Source organism: Achroia grisella, unplaced genomic scaffold (assembly GCF_030625045.1).
Source record: "Achroia grisella isolate CSIRO2021 unplaced genomic scaffold, CSIRO_AGI_Agris_v1 utg853, whole genome shotgun sequence".
Classification (NCBI taxonomy): Eukaryota; Metazoa; Arthropoda; class Insecta; order Lepidoptera; family Pyralidae; genus Achroia; species Achroia grisella.
This window is the reverse complement of record NW_026713043.1, coordinates 2,514,854-2,535,602: the sequence shown is the minus strand read 5'-3', so window position 1 is coordinate 2,535,602 and position 20,749 is coordinate 2,514,854. Positions and strand designations below refer to the sequence as shown.

Sequence of the window (20,749 nt, the reverse complement as noted above, 5' to 3'; positions counted from 1 at the left end):
CAGCAAATTCTTTCAAGAGCGTTTTTTTCTTGATTTCGAATTTGACATTAAATTTTATTATCGCCTAGCGTCGGGAAGGGCAGAGGTACAACTAGTTCTAGTTCTTCTTTGTGAGAGTGTGAGATTTCTTTTAAGAGGTCACTCTTGCTAGGTTAATTCGGAACTGTCAAAGATCGGACCTGCAATTTGTCGAGCACACCCTGCAGTTGCGCTCGCTTCTCGTTGAGGGTGTTCATTTGCATCTGCAACTCGGCCTCGGCCTCCGCTAGCGCTGCTTTCTTCGGAGCTACTACCTATGGACAAACGATTTGTATTTGATAAAATAATAAAGGTTTAAATTTCACTTAAAGTGGTACTTAAGAACTATGGTAAAAGGGTGCGACTTTTTTCACATAATCTATGTATGGGTACCATTACTTAATTGGACTTCATTACTAAACAGCGACTCAATGTGTCGCAGTTTGTTTGTGTCACCAAACAGTCAACACTAAGCTTCCAAGCTATACGCGAACTCTATTCATTGTCTGATGATATGTCGTTCAGAGGCAAATGGGTATAGACTCAATAACGGTCGGAATTTGATCACCAATAGAGACGGTCCTAACAATTCCAATAACAGAACAGATTTCTTGCCCGTTTATAGTCTCACAAATGTTAATGGTAGCAAAACAAAATATCATAAATCATCACCATTTCATTATTTAATAATGAAATGGTGATGAAAGGTGCATCAGAGGATAAGAGAGGGAGAAAAGAAACAATCCAATAAAATATCCTATATGTTCTTTAAGGCAAGGTATAGGCGGGGTGCTGCCTTAAGGTAGACACCACGTATATAAGCTGACCATAGAAGACAGAGAAGGTAAGAAACAATGTATACTACCAATTCATAATGATATAACTTACTTTAATCACACGGTCGTACACGTCCATAGCTCTAACCCAGCGGCAGAGACCCTCGCAGGCGGATGAAACCTTGGCTATCACCACAGGATCAAATTCCCGGTCGGGAATGTATCTGTGGATGTCCAAATATATTTAAATACACTTGTTGGTAGTATAAATGAAACCCATAATCACTATCGATGTTCTGTTTTGACGGAAACAATAATATCTCATTTCAAACAGCGCTATCTAGTCCAAACACCCAGACCAATACAGATATCACACTCATGTATACAAATGCGAGGAATCGAACCTGCAACCATCGGAAGTTAGAGTGCCAAAGCGTTAGACCATTCCGTATCGACATTCTTCTTATTATGAAAGCGTTAGACAAAGCAGTCAAATAGAGCTTATACACGTGGTTCCGTCTCCACATTCGCTTCTTATTAAGAAAAATAATAAATAATGATATACAATGATAATAGAATATAACACTTATTTATACAGTATAAAATAAAGTCGCTGTCGCTGTCTGTCCGTCCCTATGTATGCTTAAATCTTTAAAACTACGCAACGGATTTTGCAGCGATTTTTTTTAACAGATAGAGTGATTCAAGAGGAAGGTTTATATGTATAATACATGCACACCCGTGCGAAGCCGGGGCGAGTGGCTAGTAGTAGTATATAACGACAAATAATATTATCCTACTTGTCTCTGATCTTCTTCATGATGGCTGGCGCTATGTTGTCCTTGTCATAGTTCTTCAGACTCTCCAAGAACTTCATGTCTCCGAGCATCTTCTGCGAAGGTCCCCAAAAGTCCTCGTATGGTTTACCTTCACAATATATATTTCTCTTAACACACTCGATTGTGAAACGTTTTGATATATACATACATAATAAGTAACGGTAGTTAATTAATAATTAATAAGTAACATATAATCTCTGAAACATGCCTTAGGCAGCATTATATAAGTATAGTAATCAGTAGTTAACGTAGTGGGTGACACAATTATTAAAAATTATTAGAAAATAGCCACTCCTGTGAATTTGGCACACGATATTCAAAAAACGATTTTTTTTTAAAGTTTTGACATCCTTTTGAATAGTTCTAGAGTTCTTTATAATCATTTTAAATATGATTATAAAGAAAAAAAAACAAAAGGATGTCAAAAAAAAAAAAAGTCAAATCACGAAAATCACAAATTTCTTCTGAGTTCTAGCTTGCTTTACAATAGTTCTACAGTTCTCTATCAGTTATATCAATAGTTCTAGCGATTAATCGCTAGAAACTTTATCTGACAACATGTACCACAACCTATATGACACACTTTATTTTATTTAACAAATGCTATGTTATAACAATTTGTATTTTAGTATTGTTATAAAAATTATTAGAATTCTCATGAGAACAACTAAAACATTATTCTCATGGCTCTGCACTAATTTCTTAACTATTACAGTAATATTCCTTAATTAATATACCATTAGCATCCATCTTCCTATCACCCTTGATTCCCTTCATCACGCACACCGCTTCCATGACCAGCTTCACGCCAGCTGGCGGGTTCTTCATCGACTTGACCAGGGTGATATCAGCTGGCTTCAGCGTGTTGAGTGCATCCAAGGCCGCTTGCAAAGCTGGCACTGCTTCCGCCAGATCCGACTCGCAGTCATCTTTGATGGCTTGCGCTGCTGCCGCTGCTTCGTTGGCTAGAGCTTCATCTGCACCAACAATCTAAAAGAGAAACAGGATATATTATTTTCTATTACGATTAGTTAATTGATAAACTGCGGAAAGTCATAATACATATTTTCGTGAAGCAAGAAAAGCGAGGTAAAATAAAGAATGGACTAAAAAATAAAACGCAAGAAAAGGTCCTTCAGTCTATGGAAAATAAGGGTGAAACTAAAATATATATATATACTTTAAAACCATGCAATAAAAACAATTTATTTAATTCTATTCTATTCTATTCTATTGGGATTTATGCGGTCGAAGTGGGAGCGAGAGGTATACCACTATTTATGTAGTATAGTAGTTTAAGTAGTTTAATAACACTTTATTTACAGTTTATTGATACTTTATATATTTTGATAAAGAGTTCGAAGTTTTATATTTATGTAATTTTTTTAGTAATAAGTATAGTACAATTAAGGTAAGGCAGGTAGTATAAGTAAGGAGCCAACAGAATATCAGCACTGCAGAGTTATCTGTAGCATTATGCTGAGTTGGCTGCCTTTTCACCTTTGCGGCACCTAAAGTCACTTTTGAATTAGAACGATTTTATCTATTACACGGTACAATGTTTTTGTCAATTTAATCAGTGATCTGTTTTGAACAATTAATTTGTTTTAAAGATGCATTATTCCCGTGTTTTTATTTCTTTATTAATTTAGTTTTTGTCCATTCTTCGTCTGTATCTCATATATGTTATATATCAAACATCCGTAATTGTCTCGTTTATAATATTATTAAGATATTAACGTATTATTTCCTTCGTGTATTTTCTGTATCTCATGTATGTTATATGTCTATAATTGTGAATAAAGAATTTATCTATCTATCTAAAATCTCTCCATAATTTTCTAAAAAATCTTAGCCTTATCTAGAACTACAGTAAGTTCTATACTAAAACTGCACCTTTCATCAATAATCTTAACTTCCATAACTTCCTAGTAGAAGTTATTAGTGATTCATTCACAGATATATGTATTTCAAAGTATAAAAGCACTAAATCTTTCTTGAAATTCGTATTTATTTATTTGCCCGTCCTGTTTACCATCTGTTGTAACTGGCATATTGGATCCAAAGAACCCATTGTCCAAAAAAAAAATAACAGACTTACTAGTTTGTTATTTTTTTTTTTGGACAGATATTAGAACTCACCTCTTTTTGTTTTTCAACCACAACCGTGTCCTGTTCGATCTTGATCATCAGTTTCTCGGTCTTGTCAGATGTCTCTACGAGCTGCGGCTGCAGGTCTATCAGGTTCTGCTGCATAACTGCCACCTGCCCCGCCGCGAAGTCCAGCTGTTCCAGGCCTGTTTCGTATCTGGAAAGGTCCAGCCGTGTTATTATAATAATACTAACTGCATCTGCGACTTCGGCACCGTGGAATTTAACCGTTAGGTAACTTTATTTTCCTAAAAATTAATAGTAGCCTACGTTACTCCTAATTACATCAGCTACCTGTCAAAAAGTCCCGTCAAAATTGGTCCAGCCATTTCAGAGATTAGCCGGAACAAACAGACAGACAGACAAATATTGTAAAACATGTTATTTTGGTGTATGTGTGGGGGTCGGTAACAATAAATATATAAATAAAATAGACCCTCAACTAATAATTGGTATATTGAAAAGAATAATATTAACAATTGATTATCTTAAAGAAAAAAAAAATATATGGAACAGAGCTGTATAAGCTCTGTTCCATACATATATTTTTTATATACCACCACCACTAGGGGTTCGAACCTCGGCTCAGGCCGTCGTAATTTCGATCCCCGTTTGAATTGGACGGGGTATCGGTCGGAGGGGGATATTACAAACGCGGAAGTTTGTGAGTATGGATGGATGAATGGATGTTTGTTACTCTTTCAGGCAAAGACTACTGAATGAATATTCATAACTTTACAATAATCATTACATAGTATGAAACAAAGTCGCTGTCGCTGTCTGTCCATCCTATGTATGCTTAAATCTTTAAAACTACGCGACGGATTTTGAAGCGTTTTTTTAAATAGATAGAGTGATTCAAGAGGAAGACTTATATATAATACATGTACACCCGTGCGAAGCCGGGGCGAGTACCTAGTATATTATATAAAGCTAATACATCAGATTAACAAATGTCGCGCGGGTGAAATCGCGCACAGCTAGCATTCTATATATATTAATTGTTATATAAAAAGCTACCTCGGTGGTCTAGCAGTTTAGCCACCTTACTCCTACTCGTCACTGGTTCAATTCCACACACGATACATTTGTATTCATAACTATGACTGTTGTTATCGGATTGCGCATTTCCTATGAATATTACATACGTGTTTACAAAAAAAATATCTGCTGTCTAGTACCAATAAGCTTTGCTAAGCTTGGGACTAGATGGCGCTGTGTGAATTGTCCTGGGTTATATCTACAAGATCTGCTCAGCTTGGGCTTATTATTATTATTACTCTACAACCACTCACCGGATCCTGGCTTTGGTGATCTGCTCCACCTTGAGGGTGTACAGAATCTGGAATGCTTTGATCAACTCGAGGTAACTGGTCGGTGTTACATACACCTTACGTTTTTGATCAGAATAAAACCTATAGAATAAATTGAATTATTAACATTTTAAATATTAGTATTTTTAAATAAAATGCATATTTTAGTATAGAATATAAATAATCTTTAGTCAAATAAACTTAATATAAGCACTTTTGAGGAGTCACATTTTTTTATTCTACCACTCATTCGGAACGCAGACACATCACAAGAGAATAGATGTTGTTCTAAGGAAATACACATTAACAAGGATTAGGCATGCGAAAATCAACATTGAAACCGCTACGCACTCACTCTTTATCTAAATATATATAACTCAAAGTTGACTGACATAGTGATCTATCAACGCACAGCCCAAACCACTGGACGGATCGGGCTGAAATTTCGCATGCAGGTAGATGTTATGACGTAGGCATCCGCTAAGAAAGCATTTGATTAATTCTACCCCCAAAGGGATAAAATAGGGGATGAAAGTTTATATGAAACTTTGTCAATTTTAAACCGGGCTGAGACTTTGCATGCATAAAGCTACTATGACGTAGGCATCCCCTAGGAAAGATTTTGACAAATTCCACCCCCAAGGCGATAAATTAACGCGAGCGAAGCCGCGGGCAATAGCTAGTCTTTCTTATATAAAATCTCGAATCGTCAGAATGTTAGTTACCATACTCCATCGATTTTTATGAAATTTTATGTGCATATTCAGTAGGCCTGAGAATCGGCTACTGTCTATTTTTCATACCCCTAAGTGATAAGGGTTGTCCACCCCTAAAATTTTTTTTTATTTTTTAGACAAAATTTTTTTTAACTTTTTATAATGTGGCATTAAAAATTACAAAATAACAACTCTAAATTTTCACCCTTCCACCACCAACCCCTATTCTTTAATACCGATATTAGTACTTCAATTTATGGCAAAACAACGTTTGCCGAGACAGCTAGTTTATTTATAAATAAATAGCTGTGCATAGCATATGTGCGTATATAGCTACCTGTCGCTAAGCTGTACGACAGTCATGTGGAACAGCTGACACATCTCCACGCAGGCGGTGCACAGCTCCTCGTCGACGCTCTCGATCCTGGAGATGAACATCGACGCAACACGCTCTAAAGCCTCCGGGGGCCACGCTGTGAACCTGCACATCATATTATTTGCGTGTTGCTATTTTAAATAATTTAGTAGCAAAGATCTGTTAATTTTGATGGAACGTAATTACAGTGCATCTAAAAGATGCATCTATTTCATTCAAGTTCTGAAGTTAAATAGTTGTGTTCCATAGAATATTGGCAGAGCCAACTTTGGATGCAGCCAAGTTATGGTGGTGGTATGATGGTTCTGGCTGGCAGCACATTACATTGATTGTTATTTAATTTGTTATTTATGATATTAACGATGGGATTGTCATCGTCACATTTTGTTATTTATGACAAAAAATATTTTTCAACATCTATACGATAAATAAAATTGGAGTGTCTGTTTGTAATATAGAAATAACCATTTTTTACGTGCATATGAATATAAATACGGTACATACACCTAAATAACATGTTTTAGAATTTTTGTCTGTCTGTCTGTTTGTTCCAAAAAAAAAATAAAGAATAAAAAATATTTTTTGTAGCTTTACATTTTTAATAACTTAATAATGCGGACTCACCAATCTATCGTACAACAGTTGATAAGAGAAGGGAACATTCTGAGTCGGTTCCTGAACGAGTCACCAATGGGCGACATGGCCATCACGATGCGAAGGTTGGCTTTCACACGCTCCACGTAGTATCCGAACATCGCTAGTGGAGTTGTCTCTATTTTCTTGCCCTAATAAAAAAAATGTGTGAGCATCCACTCACCACAATAAAAAATATTGCACAGGGTGAACGAAAAAGGCAAATATTGAATACTATAGGGAATAGACGAGGAAAAATGTTAGAACACTTGATGCGGCACGATGAACTTATGAAAGTTATTATTGAGGGAAAGATAGAAGGAAAGAGGGGAGAGAAATATACAGCTACATCAAGCAAATGAAAGACAGAATTGGAGTCGTGTCGTATCAAGGCTTAAAGAGTATGATGGAAGATCGTGGAAAGCGTCACGTCGCTCTTAAATTATGAATGATGATCCACTCTATTCTTTGTGCCCATCATCCAAAAAAGACCTAATAGCTAAAGTCGTCATAACATTCTGGGGGAAATACATTTAATTGTCATTGAAAGGAAAGAAGAAGTGACTGAAGGGGGTTAGTAGCGATTAATAAAATAAAAAATAGCTTAATTTAAACGTTAATTAATTAATTTAACCCCAAAAGGGTTAACAACAAAAATCTATTTCCAAATAAAACAAAAATGTCGATGTTCTGAGTATGAGATGAGATGAGATGACCTTCTGAGAGAGAAAATTATTGATTTGCCACAAATAAATGATTTTGTTACAAGAGATAGACTGTAAAAAGAATTCAGCGTAGGTACTTAATTTTCACCAATTTCATGCAGCTTGCTATGTATGACGTTTAGGACGATTAAGCAGGGAATTTCAGGATTCCAGATTCCAGAGGACTAAGAGACTATGCATCTTGCATAGTCTCTTAGTCCTCTGGAATGGTAACGGATCGAATATCATTTCTGGTATACTTGATGGTAAGTGATTACCGCCCATGAGCACCACAACACCAGGGGAATTGCAAGTGCGTTGCCAGCCTTTTAAAAAGGAATAAGCTTTGTAAATCGCACTATAGGGGAGCGCCATTCATCCAGATGATCAGGATGGTATTTTAGTTTCTGGCGGAAGGTACGATGGTGAAACTCAGCAGCTGGTATTAATCCGAACAATTCGTACGCTATAGTTGATAGTTACCGCTTACGGCTGATTTGCTATTGGAATTATAAAAAAACTACTTACCGACTCGCGGACAGCTACTTGCATCTTGTCGAGAATCTCCACCTTCTCATCCATTCCATACAAGTTTGGGATGTCTCCAGTGTTTAGGAGCATGTTTATGTCTTCTACCATGCCCTCGTACATTATCTGTGGAAAATGCCCTCGTACATTATCTGTGGAAAACAAAGATCTTTGGGTCATTGGGCTCCCTAAAATATGGTCGATCGCAGTGAGAGCTGGCTCATCCGTCATATTCGTCCGTCGAGCTACTGGTTCGAATTGAAATATTATTTTTGTGTTGGATAATCCATTTGTCGAGGAAGGTTTTGAGCTATGTAACATTAAGCTTTGAAAACAAGCTAAGCATCATCCTGAAAAATATTGGAAAAACAGGGGAAAAATCGCGATAATATAATAATTGATGGAACTTTTTTTTGCAGGTAACCGATATAATAAGGAGTAACTTAGGCTGAATTTTAGAAAAATAAAGTTAAATTTCACGCAGAAGAAGTCGCGGGTACATCATATAGTGGACCCGCGAAAATATTGGAAAAATCAGGCCCCCCTTGTAAAATTGTCTATTATTTGTTATTGAATATTACTTTGACAATATACTTCAGAGTGTCATATACATATAATATATAAATAGAATCTAATATTGAAATAACCATTTTTTACTACATGTATATATGCATATAAACATAAATAGGGTACATACACCAAAGTACCATTTTTTACAATTTTTGTCTGTTTGTTGGTTCCGGCTAATCTATAAAATGGCTGGACCGATTTTGATGGAACTTTTTTTTGCAGGTAACCGATATAATAAGGAGTAACTTAGGCTGAATTTTAGAAAAATAAAGTTAAATTTCACGCAGAAGAAGTCGCGGGTACAGCTAGTACAGTGGACCCGCGGTAATCCGGCCCCTGTCTAATCCGGCCCCCCTTGTAATCCGACATTGTCTATTATTTGTTATTGAATATTACTTTGACAATATACTTCAGAATGCATATACATGCATACATATATAACATAGAATCTTATCACTGGATCTGTAATTTGTCGGATTACAAGATACTCTTTTGTAAAAAATTCCGGACTATAAGCAGAAGACCCTTAAGCAGCACTCTATAATCCGACAAATACGATGGTCCGACACTGCCCTGCAAAACGTTTGTCGGACTACCGGGGGTCCACTGTATGTATATAATATAAGGAATCATCATTGGATCTATAATTTGTCGGATTACAAGGTACTCTTTTGTAAAAAAATTCGGACTATAAGGGGTCTTAGGCAGTACCCTATAATCCGACAAATTCGATAGTCCGACACTGCCCTGCAAAATGATTGTCGGACTACCGGGGGTCCACTGTATAACATAAATGATTACTTCACCTGATTGTCAGCGAAGAGGAATACGATGGGTTTCCCTACGATACCGGCTTTCATCAGCATCTTCCTGATATCATCCCGCCACTCGTTCTGACCGTACACGCGGGATATCTCGATCTATAATACATTTATATATTACTTTAACTGCCACCGGGGCAATACACAGCTTTACAGTCGCGAGTTCAATTCCTCGTACAGCACAAACATTCATAGGGACAGACAGAGCGACAGGGACTTTGTTTTATACTATATAATAATGATGATAGTACACCTGTATAACATTCATCTCCAGTATGCTGGCAGCCAGCTTTACAGCACTGCTTCTACCGCTGCCGCCGACACCGACCAGTAGCAAATTACCTGCACAGATGAAAAATCAGAAGATGAAATACAAAGAAGAGAACTCCAATTGGAATTTCATACACATATTTATTTCTTTTTATTAGAACCATAAACATATTTATAAATATTGCTAACAATCGTGAACGATATCAAAATTCATGTAATCATAGATAAAATAATAATATAAAATTCTCGTGTCACTGTTTTCGTTCCCATACTCCTCCGAAACGGCTTGACCGATTCTCATGAAATTTTGTGAGTGTATTGAGTAGGTCTGAGAATCGGCCAATAGGGTAGGGTAATCCACCCCTAATTTTTTTTTTATTTTTAGTCAAATTTTATATTTATATATATAAATTTATCACACAATATAAACATTTTAAACATTCAAGATACTTTTAAATGGCTTTTGTGATTTTTGGTAAGTAACAATCTAAACTATAAATATTGTAACGTTATCTATGAATAACGTAAATACAGAATATTCGAAAACTGTTACAATTTTACAATAACCAACTACATGTCGTTACAATAGCTGCATTTACACGACATGTTCTTTCACGCGCGATCTGGAGCGCGTTTTTCGTTCCCATATTCCTCCGAAACGGCTTGACCGATTCTCATAAAATTTTGTGAACGTATTGAGTAGGTCTGAGAATCGGCCAACATCTATTTTTCATCCCCCTAAATGTTAGGGGTAGTCCACCCCTAATTTTATTTTTTTGACAAAATTTTATATATATATATATATATATATAAATTTATCACACAATATAAACATTTTAAACATTCAAGATACTTTTAAATGGCTTTTGTGATTTTTGGTAAGTAACAATCAAAACTATAAATATTGTAACGTTATCTATGAATAACGTAAATACGGAATATTTGAAAACTGTTACAATTTTACAATAACCAACTACATGTCGTTACAATAGCTGCATTTACACGACATGTTCTTTCACGCCCGATCTGGACCGGCGTGGAAAGGCGACGTGAGATATTGTTTTATAATCATATTGTATGTTTACTCTATCGCGCGAGTTTACACGTATGTCACTCACATACCTATTCGCTTTTTTAAACAATATATTTTATATTACATTGATCAATCTATTAACAATATTGACAATGACGTTTTGTTATCAGTCGTGTAATATAATGGTAATGCGTGTAATGTTTTATTTTTTTAATGTATTTGTATAAAATATTATAGAATATACTAACTACTCGCCCGGCTTCTCACGGGTGCACATGTATTATATATATAAACCTTCCTCTTGAATCACTCTATCTGTTATAATAAATCGCTTCAAAATCCGTTGCGGGGTTTTGAAGATTTAAGCATACATAGGGACGGACAGACAGCGACAACGACTTTGTTTTATACTATGTAATGATATATAATTTTAAAATATATTAGGATTTATATAGACGGTATCATATGAGTATAGACTATAGGGAAAAGTGATAATACAAAAAACTTGATAAATGTCAAATTAATACATATACAAATAATTTTTAATTTCATTTGGTTTGTATTCATTGAAAAAGGACTGCATCCTGTATAAATTATAGGTGTGCTAAATTTGCTTCACGTATGCATATTATGATAAAATATATACTAACCATTGTCCTGCAGTAAAACACGCGTGCACCTGGATATGTGATCGAGAGCATACCGGAACATGACCAAGGACATCGGTGATGAGGACACCACGTTGTACTCCTCCAAATAGTACTCCATCTTTACCGCCATATCGTCCAAGTCCGTCACCTAATTAGTACATATTGTAAGCGACATGTTTCATAATACGAATTAAAAAAATATCGTTTTAAAATTGTCTATTGCTTGTATAGACAAATGCGTGCGGTGTTAATTTGTACGTAACGGATACCACGAGCCCTTCGATCGATCCCCTGACTAATTCAAACGGGGATCGATATTACGACGGCCTGTGTTGAGGTTCGAACCCCCAGCGGTGCCCTCAGACTAAAGTCGTATCCGTCAGGCGGGAGTTGGCCTTCAGCCGCTCCATAAGTCCTTCCGCGGGTTTGGACTGCCATGTGCACTCGCCCCCTATCGTCCGGTGAAGCTGTAAAGGCCAGCTGCGGCCAACAGCATTAGAGTAGTCCGAAAAAAAAATGCTACGAGCCCAGTCTGCACCTAGATGTAAGCGACAACTTCGCTGTAATTGTAAAATTAAAAAAGTGTGTAGAAATTAAATCCAATTTTAGTAAAAAGCCAGTATTATGAGTAAATGACTATGACTTTAAATAACAAAGTTTGTTTTACGTATTATGATTACATTAATCTATACATATAAATAAAATGAAAGTGGCACCGGTGTCAGAGAGGTTGAAGAGTAATCGTCTATCATGGTATGGACATGTAATGCGTAGGAACGAGGATAATATTTTAAGAAAGGTGTTACATATGAATGTGGATGGTTATAAGGGCAGAGGAAGGCCGAAAAAGAGATGGATGGACTGTGTGAAAGATGATATGGTAAGAAAGGAAGTAAATAACGCGATGACTGCGAACAGGGATGAATGGAAGCGAAAAACATATTACGCCGACACCAAATAAATGGGATAAGGAAGAAACAGATGATGATGATGATGATGATGATGATAAATAAAATTCGAGTGTTTGTTTGTAATATGGAAATAACCGTTTTTTACTACATGCATATGAATATAAATACGGTACATATACCAAAAAAAAACACTTACAATTTTTGTCTGTCTGTCTGTCGGTCTGTTTGTTCCGGCTAATCTCTGAAATGGCTGGACCGATTTTGACGGGACTTTTATTGGCAGGTAGCTGATGTAATAAGGAGTAACTTACGCTACTTCTATCTATACTTCTAAAAATTTTTTTATTTTTGAAAAATATAGTTAAATTCCACGCGGACGAAGTCGGATGTACACCCGACTTCGTCCGCGTGGAATTTAAGCTAGTATACAATAAAATTAATCGAATTAAGCTATAATATACATCTTGGTACCTGATCATATATCTTAGGATCTGCATCAGGCTCCATGTAATTACCGAAGAATATGTTAGCGGCGTGCTTGTTGGCGAGCTTGTCACCCTCGGGAACGTACCCGAGTTCCGTCATCACCTGGTCCATGTGAACGCGGAAGTGGCCGTACACCGCTTTGTACACCACGTCGAACAATTTGAGTCTGTAAAATGTTCCAAGTACAGTTAGGCCGCTGATATACAGAAGTACAGGAACACGTCTATTTTATTAAAGATGTATTGTGTATTTTTTTATTATACATATAATATAAACTCGTATCGGATTTGGAAGTAGACATTATAGCAAAAGAAAATATCAAACTTGACTAAATCAAAGAAAAATCACAGGGATACAAAATTAACATCTTACTAATATTTCTGATGAAACTTTTTAATAATAATAATAATAACTTTATTGTGAAAAAAAAAAAACAAATACAAAACGGACTTAACAAAGGTTATATATCTATATTAATTCATATATATACAATAGTTCTTAAAACTATTTAATATCAAGTCCGTGCAGTAGTTTGGGCTGGCCTAGCCTGTATCTCAGACACCATTGCCCACCTAAAGATAACATGCTATACGATTTTATATATATATAAGACAAATGTAGTGTGTATACTTATAAATAATATAAATCGTGTCGTTGAGACAATGATAGCAAAAGAAAATGTCACATCGTCAAAGGTCCATCACAAGATCAAAATTAACATAAATATTTCTGATGAAACTTTCCAATAATATAGCTTACATATCAAAATAACGCATATGCTATAAATTTTACGCAGGAGAAACCGCGGGCTCAGCTAGTATTGTATAAAATATTCAAATTATATATTCCTTGAATTCATTATATTTATTACATTATCTCTAAAAAATATACGATATCGCTGATAAAACTAATGATGTTTATTAACCTAACTGTACCTGTCAGCGTCGTCTACAAGCCGATCGTAGAACACCCTGTATGTTTCATGCACCCACAGAGCCACCAGCTTGTTCATCTCCTTCATGTGTGTGGACGGCACCAGCAGTATACCCTTGATGACCCTCGCGAAGTCGCGCAAGTTGAACAGGTAGTGGCACTTGCTTGGTGTTGGCAGGAATTGAACGGTAACCGTCTTGTACACTTCCATTGTAGCTGACACCACCGCCTGTGACAAGTTCATCACAGAATAGAATAGAACAGAGTAGAGAGTGAAATGTTAATTTAGCATTCACTTATGATTACGCGTGTTCTTGATAGCGCGTGAAAGAACGTATCATGTAAAGGCACCTAATATTTAAAAGAGCAACATGCAAGTTCATTGCTCGTTCTTCTTGGGTTGAGACAGCTTTCCGAACGAGCGGTAGATTAAAAAAATGTAATGACTATTCAAAAGTGCTTCATGATTTTCTATTCTATTCTAATATACCTTGGTCTGTCTCATAAGGATATCAGTAAAACCCTTAGCGAAGTGCCAGTCCATGATGGTGCCGAATATCTTGTTCAGTGTGTTGTCTTCGAAGGAATCCAGCGTGATGAGGAGCATGTGACGAGTCAGCCGGGATGAGATCACGTTAGAACCACCGCCAGGAGGCAGCATCGCCGACACTAATAACTTGAATAAAATTATAATTTTATTTCATAAAACAAATCTGAATATACTCTGAAATGGGATAATCAACTGTAGACATCATAGTTCTATTTGCATACACAAAACAAACAGTAAACCTAAATAATAATATAACAGTTTCATTTGTGTCTCCACACCTTAAAACTTAACCAAATTAAAAAAAATATTTAAAATTTAAGCATAATTTGTATTTAACCTACGTACCTACAAATGTTTAACAATGATTAGAAACAGCTTTAATTTACTTATAAATTGACGCCTTACTAAATTTATATAACACAACACTAAGACACGATCACCAGTCCAAACTTTGATTGAATATATCTTTATTCATGCAAGTCTATACATCACATAAGTCAAAGTGAAACTGCCGCCGGTTCGGAATGCACTTTGAACCGAAAACAGATAGTTATACCACATACCACATCGACTACTTCCTGGCGCACCATCTCCTTGAGGTCGTACCAGTGTCCGTGGTCGATCCACTGCCGCAGCAGCTCCAGCGGAGGCTGCGCACCCCACTGCTCCTTCTGAGGCATGCTCAAGTCATCCACAAACAGCACACACTGCAACAACATATAATTCTCATAAAACCTCTTCGACGCAAAAGGTATAACGAATTAATTTTTAGAAATAGCAACGTAATATATTCTATAACCTTTGTTAGACCTACAATTAGAGTCACTGGTACTTTTTATATTCGTTTATCCATATGTAAAATATGAGTGATTCTTTTTATACATTTAGATTTATATTACTTGTGTCACTGCGCTCTGCTATAATAAACGTTTCTACCAGCACCTCTATTATTTTCATTCATTATTACTACCTTGAATCTACCGAAGTACACTTTGTACAAAGTCTTTTGTGAGAACACCTATTTCAGCCATCATGTACCTGGCTTAGTTTCAGTACGAAGGTGAGAGAAGCCAGTGAAATTACATAGTATGGAGACATAACATCTTAGTCCCTAGAAATGGCAACGAATTAGTGGTTCTACAGATATTACATGATTATGTAACATTGGTGCATTTCATGCATATAAGCAAAGATTGTCATTGGTGCATTTCAGGAATATTAGCGACATTATCTTTTGTTTAAAAAAGAAAAAGTATCATAATCCTAATCCAGAAACCAACTAAATTATCAAGGTAGGAATGGTCATTGATGCTCGATACCTTCTTTCCCATCGACGGTCCAAAGACGCCTTTCCTTCTCTTATCAACTTTAGACATGATTATATCTTGGGTCTGCAAAAAATACATTTAAAACCATCGTCAGCGAGGAGGGTAATCAATATAAGTTGCAGGAGTTTCGCAAGAGGTAGTGGAACTCTGAGAGTGAGGTTCGAATTTTTAAAATAGTTCAAAGATAAGTTAGTTTTAAGATGTTATTTGAAACGGAAGTATTATCAAACAAGTGCAGAAGATACGGCAAAAATATCATAAATTAAGGCTAGGTAAGTCTGGAAACCTTCGTGATAAATCCAAGCATATGAGGTATTCGTTACGATGGGCTAACTGATCTAACTTCAACTTTACCTCATCCATTAAAAAAATCCATACACTAAAATTAGTAATGCCAAATGTATCAGCCTGTCTGTTATCTTTTCATAATTAATAGGTTAAACCGATTTTAATGGAATTTAATATGAAGGAATATGATCATTTACACTATCTATTATCTCAAATAGTAATGTGTAGAAGTGGCCGGTAACAAATAGTAAAGTATGTATATACGTGTAGTAAATATTTCACCTGGTTAGCGGTGGTCCTGGCAGAGAAATTGATGTTATTCGTGATGTACTTATCCTTGGGCAGTGTCAGCAAGAAATTGAGCACTAACGAGGACTTCCCGGTGCCGGTGGGACCCACCAGGAGGATGGGGATCTTGGACTTCACCATCTTCGCCACAAAGAAGCGGAGGCATGCGTTCTCGTTTGTCAGGATAATAAGGTCGTTTACCTGGAAATAATGGAACAGCTTAGAATTTTTTTTTATACTATGTTTGTGGCAATTAAGCATACGGCTCGTCTGATGCTAAACGTTTACCCTAGCCTATGGACGTTTGAAAAACCAGCGAAGTCACGTGCGCGTTGCCGACTCTTAAGAAACCTTGACTAAACTACCTTGAAACATACATTTCATTTTAAATATTTTCTGCAAAATTTGGACATTGCTTCACCACAATGCCGACAGTGAGGTCATTTTATATCTGGACTTATCTATCGAGTCGTGTATAAAAGATACACACAATCATATTCGTCAATACAAATATTTGTACCGTGCGAGGAATCGTACCCGTGATCATCGGAAACAAAGCTAGTCCACAGACTAACGGCTTTATTTCCGATGATCACGGGACGAGATGTTACATAAACAGTATTTAGTTATCTAAATTAATATAAATAAAGAATATAATAACCAGACGTGACAAAGAATACCTTAGCGTTAGCAGGCAGCGGCACTTCCTTCTCCAATTCCATCCAAGGTATCCAGGTGCCGTTGTTTCTCTTATCATAAACGAAATCGAACACCGTATCCTTATCCTGGAACAGCTGGTTCTTGGTGAGCTTGAACGACTTCGGTTTCGGGTACGCTGAGTTGTTCCCGTCGAGTAACTTACGGAAGAACGTGTCGAATTGTTTGCGACTGTCACCTGAATAGAAATTTTTCGAATTCTATTGAAAAAAAATCCAATTTTTAGAATCGAAATGAAATTAAATAATTTATTTGCGAAATATTGGTACAGTAGAAATAATCATCATCATCATCATCGCAGCCCGGAAGACGTCCACTGCTGGACATAGGCCTCCCACAAAGATCTCCACGACGATCGGTCCTGCGCTGCTCGCATCCAATGCCTTCCAGCGATCTTGACCAGATCGTCGGTCCACCTTGCTGGAGGCCTTCCCACGCTGCGTCTTCCGGTCCGTTGAAGTAGAAATAATGTTACATGAAATATTATTGATCAGCAATATTTATCATATAGGGATGCAAATTATATGAAAGTATTCGTTTTACTCAAATGTTCTTGGATACTGTAGAAATTGGAACTTGGTCTCGGACAGTGAGGTTTCAGAGGAGCTTCCTCCCGCGTACTAACTGTGGAATGAACTATCTACCGAGGTTTTCTCAAGAGACTACAATATGAGGTTTTTCAAGAAGGGTATATTAAGGTTTCTTAAAGGTCGGCAACACGGGTATTTCAGGCATCCACAGGCTACGGTAACAGTTTATCATCAGATAGGATGCTTGTCTACCACCTATGTGGTATAAAAAAAAATACCAAGTGACAGTCAATTTTTTAGTGCGTTTAAATCGAATCCCACCGAATTACGTGAGAAGTGTCACCAGTCGTCGTGTCCGACTGTTTGCAACCGCGTCGGTACACAAGCCACGCTAGCAATTCTCCCACTATGAGAGCATTGCAATTATTAAATTTATTTTTAGGTAAGGTCCAAGATGCTGACGTTTATACAGAAGCCTTGCCTTCTATAATTACTAAAATAAGAATATTTTTATCATCGTATAATTTTAAGTAGTATAAATAGTTTTAAAATATAAACGTGTTGGCAATTAGCTGTAAGTTTATATTGTCTTAATTAAATAAATAAATAAACAATATACGAGATCTCAATTCTCTAATCTCCTTTGGAAGATTGTTGAACAATTTAATTACCATACACTATACATTTCTTTTAATTATTTTATATGTTCACTCACTTGCGCGGACACTGACGCGTATGATTCATGCATACATTGCAATTTCTATTAATATTATTTTTTTATTTCATAAATTTTATTTCCCAAAGAACGTGTCCTTGGGAAATAAAATTTGCGTGAGTGAACATATAAAATAAAAAAATTAAAAGAAATTTAGATTTATTCAAAGGATAACATTGTGTAGAAATCTAACTCACGACCTTCAGACTGTAAGGCAGCTTGCTAACCACTAGACCAAGATCAAATTCTATAATTACCATTGATGGTCGCGCAGAGGCCCCAGAGGAGAGCGAATACGAAGGTACACTGCAACCACACCGTGCTGAACTGCGACTCGCCTTCCAGCAGGCACGTGAACAGACGAGTGAACGACTGTGGTGATATGAAACTTTGTGATCAAAATGGTACATATATGTTTTTTTTGTTGACAGTTTTGTTAAACGTTTCTTACGGATACAAACCCCCTATGTCCATACAACTACCTACTTGTTACACAATCAGTCACTCAGTCAATATAGTTAGATTTAGGTTAGATTAGATTGTTCTTGAAAATATGTGCCAATACTTTCCAACAGTTGATGACTCAAAAGAACGGTATCCAAGAAGTACGAGAACAAAGGAAGGCACGGTCACTCTAGATTTAGTCGCGAAATCGAATAGGTTAATTTAGTTATAAGTCGAATCAATCGAGATTATTAATTGTAATTTAGATTTAAATAAATAACGTGACTGAACATTCTTTGGCTTTTAAAAATTCAAAAATCATTTATTCATGTAGGACATTTTAGCCGCTTATGAACGTCAAATTTTTACATTATAATTTTATTTTTTCCCTACCGTCCAGTTCGGTATATAGATCCAATTGAGAAGAACTGGCAAGAAACTCAATTGAATTCATTTTTGTTTTAAAGTCAGTTTATTTACAATGTATTTTTATATAGGTGTCTGTGTCTAACATTAAATGAAAATTCAGTGCATGAACAACTATTGCCATGCACACTCGTCATTCAAGTAATCGTTTAGTGTGTAATAGGACTTGCTCAGTAAATATGATTTAACAGATGTTTTGAATTTATTTAAGGGTAATTCCAACATATCCTTTGGTATCTTATTGTAAATTTTTATACCTATTCCCATAAAAGATCTATTAACTTTTTCTAAACGATACTCGGGGACAGCAAGTTTGTATTGAAATCTAGTATTAATATTATGAATATTGCTGTTTTTTGGAAGTGGTTTTTAAAAAATCCATCACCGACCGTCTGAACGTAATTCGTTATTAAACATTAATTCATATCATCAGCAATATTCGCCTCTAAGGTGTTGGTCTCTCCTAAACCACAGATAAGATAATAGATACGATATTAAATGATATCGAGTAAGCTAGTATAATACAAAACTAAAGATATATCTAAACATCTCACCTAGTATGATGTAAATAAATAAATAAAATTATTACCATAAGATAATAAATTAATAATGAGTGCGTAGCGACTTCTATGTTGATTATCGCATGCCTCTTACTTGTTATACTGTAATTATTTATATAAAAAAAAACATCTATTAAAAAGAGCAACACACAAGTTTCTTGCTCATTCTTCTTGTGATGAATCTGCATTCCGAATGAGTGGTAGAATCAAAATATGACTATTCAAAAGTGCTTGTAATGAGTTTATTTGAATAAAGATTATTTCTATTTCTATTTCTATTTCTATTACTTGAATGACGAGCGTGCATGGCAATAGTTTTCATGTTCGGGATTTTCATTTAATGTTAGACATAGACACCTATATAAATACCTATGCATTGTAAATAAACTGGATTTAAAAAAAAAGTAATTCAATTGAGTTTCTTGCCAGTTCTTCTCAATTGGATCTGTATACCGAACTGGACGGTAGGGAAAAAAATTATAATGTAAAACTTGACGTTCATAAGCGGCTAAAATGTCCTACATGAATAAATGATTTTTGAATTTGAATTTGAATTTGAATTTCATATCCTCAGCAATAGTCGCCTCTAAGGGGTCCCCTAAACTAATAAATATTCTTGTCAGTTCTTTTCATGTCGAAATCATTCCGAACTGACGGTAGATTTGACATATCATAAGAGTCTGTAATAGACCTACATGAATAAAGATATTTTGAATTTGAATTTGTACTACTCATGATACTCACGTAAAACTGGTGTATCTCTCCAACATGAACGAAATGCTGACACCGCAGCTGCAGGAACTCGAAGATCGGTGGCACCAGCCAATCGATCAGCTCTTGGATGAGCTCGAACTGCTCAGGAATCAGCTTCTTGCTCAAATGCGCGTTGTACGACGCGAGAAAGGCGCGCCAACCTTTTTGTTTGAATATAACGTCTAATATATATATAGCACATATATATATATATATATATATATATATATATATAGTAGAACTAGCTGTTCCCGCGTATTCGTCCACGCGAACGAATTTAACTTTATATTTCTAAAACAAAAGTAGCTTAAGTTACTCCTTATTACGTCAGCTACCTGCCAAAAAAGTCCCGTCAAAATCGGTGCAGCTATTTCAGAGATTAGCCTGAACAAACAGACCGACAGACATACAGACAAAAATTG

General features: G+C 35.9%; 1 protein-coding gene across 1 annotated transcript in view; it reads right to left on the bottom strand.

Annotated features, from left to right (window-relative positions):
• The window catches only part of LOC131852477 (dynein axonemal heavy chain 3), a 73,039-nt gene that overhangs the window by 20,429 nt on the left and 31,861 nt on the right, over positions 1 to 20,749 (bottom strand). Inside the window, exons 32-52 of the mRNA XM_059203142.1 lie at positions 20,319 to 20,488; positions 18,402 to 18,516; positions 16,863 to 17,077; positions 16,177 to 16,383; positions 15,598 to 15,669; positions 14,842 to 14,985; positions 14,219 to 14,404; positions 13,731 to 13,957; positions 12,781 to 12,961; positions 11,399 to 11,546; positions 9,699 to 9,787; positions 9,431 to 9,544; positions 8,055 to 8,180; positions 6,814 to 6,974; positions 6,151 to 6,294; positions 5,080 to 5,199; positions 3,776 to 3,941; positions 2,371 to 2,623; positions 1,595 to 1,721; positions 907 to 1,018; positions 180 to 293 (exon numbers count right to left, since the gene is read on the bottom strand). Coding sequence (XP_059059125.1) covers positions 180 to 293; positions 907 to 1,018; positions 1,595 to 1,721; positions 2,371 to 2,623; positions 3,776 to 3,941; positions 5,080 to 5,199; positions 6,151 to 6,294; positions 6,814 to 6,974; positions 8,055 to 8,180; positions 9,431 to 9,544; positions 9,699 to 9,787; positions 11,399 to 11,546; positions 12,781 to 12,961; positions 13,731 to 13,957; positions 14,219 to 14,404; positions 14,842 to 14,985; positions 15,598 to 15,669; positions 16,177 to 16,383; positions 16,863 to 17,077; positions 18,402 to 18,516; positions 20,319 to 20,488 — 3,191 coding nt within the window. The remainder of the gene's footprint in view (positions 1 to 179; positions 294 to 906; positions 1,019 to 1,594; positions 1,722 to 2,370; positions 2,624 to 3,775; positions 3,942 to 5,079; positions 5,200 to 6,150; positions 6,295 to 6,813; positions 6,975 to 8,054; positions 8,181 to 9,430; positions 9,545 to 9,698; positions 9,788 to 11,398; positions 11,547 to 12,780; positions 12,962 to 13,730; positions 13,958 to 14,218; positions 14,405 to 14,841; positions 14,986 to 15,597; positions 15,670 to 16,176; positions 16,384 to 16,862; positions 17,078 to 18,401; positions 18,517 to 20,318; positions 20,489 to 20,749) is intronic.